Below are 9,340 nucleotides of genomic sequence, written 5' to 3' on the forward strand. Positions count from 1 at the left end.
CACTTATTGTTGCAATTTGTCAAGCACAATTTGTTCCTTTTGTCAATCGTACAGTTTTAGGAAATGCAAAAATGTTATTTCCAAACTTTCGCTCGGAAACATTCTGTCCGATATATATTATTTCAAACAAAAGAACTGTTGTCAACAAATAACCCTTGGAACAATATTTGGGAACATATTGTGCCACGAAAATGCAAAGAAAAAGAGAAAAGAGAGAATTAGAAAATCTGATACCCAGCATATAAAAATATACATAAAAGTTTTGCTATTCTGTCCAGTTTGGTCCCAGAATATTATGTCAAATAATCACAACATTTCTATGAAAAACTCTAGATGAATGGATAAATTCGGTGTCGGTTCCAGACGAGTGCACATGCGTGACCTGCGGAGATAGAAAAGTTGAAGTGACATCAGAAGGATTTTGTTGGGAGTTTGGTAACAGATTAAAAAGTTTATACTTTGCTCGTATTCAGCCATTACATCCCAATGCTACGTCTGGGTCAAAAAGCAGCTTCGCGCCTTCAAGTAATACTTCCTACTTTTGTATTTGTTCTTAATTTGATGCTGTTATTTTAAAAACAAACTTTGCATTTCAGAATGATGTCCAAACAAATTGGATCGGCTACGGACGTAGAAGTTTATCGGGTGGCCAGAGCTCATCCAAGTATGTTGAGTTTGACTAAATGCTGTAGATACTTTCTAATACTAAAACAACTAGCGATTCAATGTCAAAAAGTTTAGCGTAAAAAAGTATGAATGTTTTTTTAATCGTGTGGCCACATATGACATGATGTGATCTATCACAACCATCATCTCACAGTCTAATTGTCTGCAATCCTGAAACTAATAACCCTTACAGTTTTATTGGTGCATATAGCCTACCATTTTTAGTTTTTAATGCTTTTTTGTTCATGTGTGTGGATGTTTTTAATGCAAAATAAATCATTTTGTTTTATTGCTAAGAATATATCTGAACAAATTACCCCTAATCCATGACATGATAAATTCCATATGCTTACTAAACTTTTCTAGCACGGCCAGAAATGTTTTGGTTGGATCCGGCCTTGTAGCCTGTGGATGTGGGGGAACCATTGCTTACGCCAAATTTAACCCTGATTTCCGAAAAAGTATGGAATCCAATGTTCCACCAACAAAATCCATGTTTAAGATGATTCTTGGGAAGCCACGGTTTGTTTAAGAAATAATATGTTGGATCTTGGATGTATTTTAAGTGTGGTTTGGTAGTGGCACTTTTCTCAAATATTGTAGATTCTAATGTATTTGTATAAATGTGATTATGCATCTGTTTGCTTGTCATGAATGAAAGCATTCTGTGTTACCTTTGGTCATTGACTCTAGGTTGTTACTTTAGTAGTTTTTAACTTGACAATCATACATACCTTTAGATTTATGGTTATTCTGCCAAAAAGTTTAAAAACACCGACTGTTTTTGTTTTCAGAAAGGAAATGAGCGACAGGATATCATCTGTTTCAAAACCGAAACTAAAGAAAAAAACCACAGACCCCTTGGAGGCTCCTATTAAGGATTCTCGCAAAAGCCAAGCTGCTGAAGAAAATTCTAAAGTGGAAATGCCACCATTACCAGTAGTCCCAGCCCCACAAATTGAGGAGCCACCAAAAATAGGTAGGGAGGATGAAAACACAAAATACGAACTGCACCTATATGACCTGATTGATCAAAACAGTAACCACACTGTCTGCTGCCCACATGTAACCTATTGTTGACATTTACTGGATAAACAGAAAAATTGGGTACATAAAAAATGATCACTTGGCCGAAATAATTATACACAGTGGATGTTTTTAGAATTTTTGTGTTGAAAGTAATAATAGTTTATAATAAATGATAATAAAAAATTAATTAATTAATTTCATAAATGTTTATTTTTTTATGTCTAAGTGAGCTCAATGGACAGGGCAACTTTGCATTCACTGTCACAAAGTTGCAGTGATGAGATGAGACCCAATGGGTCAAAATAATCGCCCTGTCTGGACCTCACTCATATATATTTGCCTCAATCGCCTTCACATATGTTTGACTAAAGACTTGGTTTTACTATAAATATATATATGTATATATACACATAGAACTAGTAGTATTGTTTAATGTCACCATATAACTGTGATTCTATGTTAGTTGAGGAGACACAAGTTGAAGAAAATTTGGAAAAAAACGTCTCAGAACCACCTACCCCTCAAGCAACAGAGGTTGAGGTGAAAAGCAAAGTTGAAAAACCAGTTGAGAGTAAAGTTGTTCCTGAAAATGCAGGTTTGCTAAAGAATGCATGTTTTTGTTTGTCTTCTGGTGTTGTTATACTTTTACTTTCCATACAACATATTTGCTACTGGTTTCCTGGCAACAATATTGGGCATTGTGACTTGTCATACAGAATTTGAGATGGCAGCAAAATAAATTTTCTACTCATAAACCAGTTTGCTGTGATCCTTTGGCTTCCAACCTTTGTTGATATAATTTCTTCTGTCTGTTCTAAAACTGGTCATTTCCTTATACATAACAAAATCTCTTTTTGCAAGACACAGTTCACTAGTTTTGATACAAGAGTTTCAACCAAAGGGAAATTGACTTTGTTTGTTTTGCAAAAGAGATGATAAACAAAGTATATGAGAAACTGTAAAAGTGGGCAAATGCTAACTTGTTAGTTGAGTATATTTTATTTTGAATGTCCATGTACTGCTGTCCTTTATTCTTATTTCCTTGCATTCTTATGACCAATACGATACGTTATAGTTCTAACAATGTTGAACGTTCATTTTTTTACACCAGATGCCACACAGACACTTGTTGAAGAAGCATCTCCTACTGCTTTGACAGAACAAGCCGATAAACCACAAGTATTGGATAAGCCAGAGGCGCCTGAAACCTCAGGAGATGAGGTGGAGACAAGGATGTTACATCAGGAGCTGGATGAATTAGCGGATGCAGCAGGTATGTTTGTTGCCAATTAAACTTGAAAACGGACTTGCAACTTTACAATTTTTTTGTTTCTTTAGCAACATCTGTCATTTTGGATGAACTGCTCAATGCATGTTCAATAGCATGTTCAGATGCAATTTTGTCCAATGTTAATGCAGCTAATGCAATCTCTTTGCATTCTTCTCTGTTGAGAACTGCAACAGATGATAGCACAGGTAATTGTTTGTACTGTGCATGTTATATATATATTAGAGGCCACTTGTATGTAACATTTTGGCAGTGACATCAAATCCCAGTATTTTTTGCATTTGAATGGCTAGGTATATTGACAAAGTAAATCTTTCTATAAATATGTGTGCAGCTTTTGGGTGTTGATTGTCAATTTTAGTTTAGTTCTATGTTTAATGATTAATGCAGTAGTTGTGGTGCGATGGAAAATTTCCAATTGTTTTCATTCATGCAGGGGTGAAATCAGTTGTGTTTTTTTTTCCTTTAGCCCCTTTTAGCATTTTCTTTCACTGCAAATTCTTTCACTGTTCAGTTCCCAAACACTGGGGCATGGATCATTTCAAGTATAACTAAAAACAAATTGAAAATCTGCTCTATATATTTACTGGACTGGTGCATAATTTTGTAAAACACTTGTCATTGTTGTGGGGCCTAAATTTTGAAAATATTATAAACCAACTAATTGGTCAGTCATTTACTCAAAATGTTAGTTCGAAATAGACTTGAAATCCAGATTTACAAATGCAAGTTGTGGGTTTAATTCTGATGGGGGTCTGATGAATTTCATTTGAAAACTACTGGGCTGACTGAAAAATGACATGAACTTATTCATTTGTTTAGTACATGCAGCTGAAAAGAGCTTGCAGTGGGAAGATGTGGCACATGCTTATAATGAAATGACCAAATCTCAAACAACAGCTGAGAGAGCTTTTCACAATGCTATGTAAGTAATGAATGCAAGTTGCAGTGCTTAGAACAAATTGTGACATCGGATTTGCTTCATTTACAATAATCCATCATTTCACATTTAAACAGGAAGAGTTGTGCCAATGTTTTGTTGTATGCAGTTACCTGTTTTGAACCACTGGTTATAACATTTGAAATATATGGAAGTTTTAAATATAAATTTTTGCAACAACACCTGTGACCTCCCATGTGTTGTTAGAAAAATTTGAAATGACTCTTATTTCTTCAGTGAGGAGCTAACAAAGATCAAGCACTTGTTAAAAGAAACAAATTGTGAAAATAATCCTGACTTAGCAAGGAAGGTGATTGACGTCGATCGTGATTGCATGAACATGTCACATGATATAGAAGAAGCCAAAGCGAAGGTGACCTATGTTGTTTATACTTACTTATTTGTTTAGTTCTTGTCACAACACGTTTACAATACATTTTACACTACAACACTGTGTAAACAGCAAGTCCCAATTGCTGCTCTTTTAGTAATTCACTGGTGATTCGTTGCATTGATGCTTTCTTGGGCAACCAACTATTTATTATGTATATATGTTGACGAATGGGAACTGACGTATATTTTTAACACAGGTCCAAGGCAAACTTCTGGAGGCTGAAGTTCTCAACCGTTATTTGCATGACATAGAAAGCATGAAAGAAAAGTTTCGCGGGGAATTGGAATTACCCACAGTGAACTTAGAACCAGAGTGGAAACGCACAGGTAAAATAACCAATTTGATTTGTAAAGAGACAGTTATGCACATTTGCATAATAATTTTGTTCCAAATTGTTGTAGTTACTTGCTTACTACAGGGTTAACTACAGATTTTAAAATTGTGTATAACCTAATTTACCTGTAAATTTAAGTTGCTACATTTGCACTAAACATGTCCTTTGCTGTGTACTCCTCTTAAAAAAAATTAAATTTTCAGGTAAAAGGGTGAATCGTGAGGAGGAAACGACGATGCTTCTTCACATGCAACATCGTGTGGAGGAACTACAGAAGGAGCTGTCGGAAGAGAGAACTCTCGGAGCCGAGAGGTTAGAGGAAGTGGTGGAATCTGTGAGATCTGAGGTGGAGGACCATGTCCGGAAGTTGGCCGATCTCGACCTTACAAAGAGACTGGAAGAGGAAAGACTGAACCATGAAGAGCAGGTGATGATACAAATTTTTGCACCCTTGCTGTTTTTTTTTGTATCTTATTCCATTGCGTTTTGGGTGAAAGTGACAAAAATGTTTTTGCATTCATAGTTTGTGTTATTGTTTGCCAAATACTGGCTGACATTATTGGCAAAATTCGTCATATTCTAAACCATTTCTCAGCCTTTTTTGTTAAAATTATTTTGTTCTTCTTTAAAGAGTTTTTAAAGAAAACAGGTGATGCCCAGTTCCATCTGCTTACGATTATACAGAATACAAAATCTACGATTTTTAAACGAAACGTTCTCCATGCATGCATTATCGCTTTGACGCTTACACTTATGAACTGTTTCGTGCAGGTGGCGGAGATGCAGCGTTCCCATGACGACGACATGCGACGTCAGCTCAAACGTCAGGCGTCGGCCCACGTGGAACATATGTCGGAAGCGCTATCGTACATGGAACGCCAAGCGGCGTCCAAATATGAGAAGCTTCTGGAAGAAGCGTAAGTCGCACTGCCTGAAAGAGGATGGTCGATCTTATGAGCTGAAACCCTGGACAAAATTATTGAACTGATTATATGCAGCCCATGTATGAAAGACTTGCGGTTAATAACAACGCCTGAATAATTAACTTCACTCTGAGCATGCCTCCATGAAGGGACCACATCTTCATATGGGTTATTATTAAGCTTTTTTTATTCCATGCTGATAATGTCACAACAATGAGGTTTCAGGTTAATTAAAACGTCTAATAGGACACTGAAGATGACGTATCATTGAAATATATTTTTCACGTAGGAAAGACGACAGATTTTTTTTTCATTTTAACATTGGAAATAAACGTGAACCGAAAATAAGAAGTAACAAAATTTTAACAGAATGATTCCCAAAATCATTTAACAAGTGTAGTGTAAAAAATTGTCTTCCAATATTATGGCTTTTTCTGCACATATATTGCATTGGCGTTTTTGCCTCTAGCGCTATCGGTTACCAAGCAGATCCGTTTGGCCAAAGTGCGCCCCACAGTGGTTCGTCTCTGTTGTTTGGTACTCGGTATAGGGTACGCAACAGATCGACGTTGACCGAAAGGTGCCACAAAGTGGAATTTAGTGTGCCTGCTAGTAAGCTAGCACAGTGCCACTGTCAACAGCTGCATTGGTGAGACCTTACAGGTCGAGACAGTGCGTGTACACACCCTGTCTGAAGCTCTCCAATATGCACATAAATTATCTACCTTGTTGTTGAAATAATCCTACTCGGCAGTAATTTGTGATCAGTGCAAAACGAAAACAAACTACTGTAATATTTTCTCCCACATCCTAAATGCTGTTGAACTTTATAGAGTTGAGAATCAGAAAACCGAGTTTCTTGCCATGATGGAAGCGGAGAGAGCAGCGAACGAGGCGAAGACGGCTTCAATCATCGATCAACACCAGTTGGAACTGGAGATGGCAATAGCCAGGGTGCGGGGAATCGAGCAAGCTGTTGACGGTTAGTTTCTCGTGTGTTCCCATGGCAGGAGTTTGCGTTTTACCAAACATTCTGGTTAGCGTTTCTTCACATCGCAAAAGATGTGTTTAAAGTATAGGCAACAGTTTCGTTATGGGTAATATTTTTGTTTTGTCACTTTACAAAAATACTGACTTTTTCACTAAATTCACTAATCCTGTTTTTACATCAAACTGACGCATTATTGTGATTTAAATTTTCCAGGGAGGGCACACATTGACAACGCCACCCGCAAAGCTCAGGAGCTCTCCCTTGCATGTGACGCTCTTCTCATGAGCATAAAGTACGGGGACAAGGGTAAACCTGTACCACTCTCCACTGAACTCAACACAGTGAAAAAGGTAAGTTTGGTTCGCACCCAAATATCACCAAACAAGTTGTTAGTTGACGTACCACAGTATAAAATAGTAGTGGATTGTATATAATACTGCTTTAAACATTCCATTGTAAACTAATAGCGTTTGTGGCAATACATTGGTGTTACTATCAACAGGTGTATGACTGCAACGAAGCGGTCGACGTATTTTCATCCGCTGTTCCCACGGAGGCGGTAGAGAGAGGCGTATACACGGAAGATATTTTGCGAGCCGCTTTTACACGCATTGGAAAACTCTGCCGCAGGGTGTCGCTGGTGGACCAGAACCGTAATTCTCTCTTCATTTACTTAATGTCGTATTTAAAGGTGAGAAACCCAAAATTGCCACTTTAAAGAGGATATTACACCGAAATAACTACCAAGCCTGTTTTAAACGGAGAAAGTACAGAATATCGTATATATTATATATGTATATAGTATTCATATATGCCCTAAGGGTGTCGTCAACACCCACAAGCAAGACATGTTATACAGTGTTTTATTTATCGCTATTGGGCTTATGGAGATGCTACAATAAACACACGCAAATTTCCCTGTAACTTTTGCAGTCTTTATTAACCGTTTCGAGCGCGCAACTGGCCCCGCCCACCGAGATCGACCAATCAACGCTCGACGTTTTCACAATCATTTCTTACGCGAACTACTGCCTTGAGCACGGGAATCTGGAGCAAGCCGCAAGATTCGTAAATCAACTTACCGGAGAACCACGTCGGGTACGAGTTTGCTATCAAACCAACATGTTTTAACCAAAATGTATTATTTGAACGTAATAAAAACACTGTAATCGCTTTATGTGTATGCACCGGTCATTTTTTCATTCAAACAGATTTTCTGCAACATTACTCGAAAATCAAAAATTCTTCAACTATGACATTTAATAAAATCGAGTTTTGCCCGTTTTAGGTTGTAGAAGGTTGGCTAAAAGAAGCTCGGCTGCTGTTGGAAACGAGGCAAGCGATTGAAGCCTTAGCAACCGTATCCAAGGGTCTTGTCATCGGTTCTCAGCTGGAAATGTAACGTTGTGCTTTATGTTCTGTCGTGCTTAAATAAAACAATTCTCTCTTATTATCTACCAAAGCTTGTGCGAGTTTAAGAACGGCGTGGTACGACACATAAGTACGTTGGGATGAACCTCAAGAAATTCCGTGGTATTGTAGCAGGCAAATTTGACCTTGCTTTTCATAAGTTGTCAACATTTTGGTATGAAACCGCCAATAACATTCAAAATACCACAAAGGGAAGCAACTATGAACCACAGAAACACAGAAAAATTACGAAAAAAAATAATGCGAAACGCTGTGATTTAAATTTAGGGCAGTTTTGTCGGTAAAAGTGTTTTTGTGATGGAGAGCCATAAGATAGAACAGATAGCTGGTTTGGAATCTTTGTTTCAAAATAAAGAATTAGTCCAGAAAGAAGCTTGCAAGCTTTGTAATACGACCAGCTTGCGAGGATTGGGTAAATCAGTCATAAGTTACCTGGTCCTGCTCATGTATATTACGCTCAAACCTTTTTAACGCAACATATTCACTAAACATTGTTGTTTTAGAATAACAAAACCAAGTAAATTTTAATGTAGCAGCGTCAAAATAGCGCAATCAATCTCCAGAGGTAAGGTGTGGGACGATTTGTTTTTTGCTGAGAGCTTACTCGATTTGTAGGGCATTGACCTGCGTATAGGTGATAAATGTATTGGTGCCAATCTGTATCACGATTTTATGATAAATGATTTTATGACCTCGTTAAAAATGCCAAGGCTATTTGGCATTTTCACAGTTAACGACTTTTACGACACACAGCATGGGTTGGAAATTGACAGAACACACCAACTTGGCTTTCAGCAAAAATACAGGTTTTCGAGACATTATAGAAGAAGTATTTTCGTTTGTGGTTTGAATTAAACTGTTTAAAAACGACATGAATAAATTTCTTGTTATAAAACAGATGTTTTCGTATTGTTTGTTTGTATTTTGGGTTAATCTGTCACCTTCCAAACTTGCTTGATATCAAAGCCTGTGTTTTCTATGGACTTCGGCCGTAGTTAAAACTCGCTGTTTGTTTGCTTGGAGAAAAAAGCTCGCGGCTTGAAACTACTTTTTTCTCAATCGCCCCCCCGCTGCGATCTAGCTTTTATTCAAGGAAAGACCAGCCAGCGTGCTGTGTGTGCATAGAAGAGGGAATGGGAACATGCAGCTGTTACAAACAATTGAAGCGGAAATTGAAAGGTGTCCTAATTTTTAAATTTCTTATTTTATAAAACAACCAGCAGTGCGTAATTTTGGATGTCGACAAACAATGGATTTGTTTTTGACTCTTAGCAGTTTCTGAAACACAGTTCACAGTTGTTTGTATTTCAGGTGCTTTTAAAAATTGTCAGGTTGCGCGCTCCC

At 37.4% G+C, this 9,340-nt stretch overlaps 1 protein-coding gene across 1 annotated transcript; it reads left to right on the plus strand.

Annotated features, from left to right (window-relative positions):
* Positions 1-387: 387 nt before the first annotated feature.
* On the plus strand, positions 388-8,013 carry LOC145902170 (MICOS complex subunit MIC60-like). The gene is made up of 17 exons (XM_082990043.1): positions 388-525; positions 597-664; positions 1,033-1,188; positions 1,461-1,645; positions 2,159-2,290; positions 2,807-2,968; positions 3,034-3,171; positions 3,806-3,908; positions 4,161-4,296; positions 4,514-4,643; positions 4,855-5,078; positions 5,423-5,568; positions 6,408-6,556; positions 6,779-6,915; positions 7,068-7,256; positions 7,499-7,663; positions 7,854-8,013. Exons 1-17 carry the CDS (start codon positions 487-489, stop codon positions 7,965-7,967), a joined length of 2,373 nt encoding a protein of 790 aa, XP_082846169.1. The 5' UTR covers positions 388-486; the 3' UTR covers positions 7,968-8,013.
* The last annotated feature ends 1,327 nt before the right edge of the window (positions 8,014-9,340 follow it).

Source organism: Ascidia mentula, chromosome 1 (genome assembly GCF_947561715.1).
Source record: "Ascidia mentula chromosome 1, kaAscMent1.1, whole genome shotgun sequence".
NCBI lineage: Eukaryota > Metazoa > Chordata > Ascidiacea > Phlebobranchia > Ascidiidae > Ascidia > Ascidia mentula.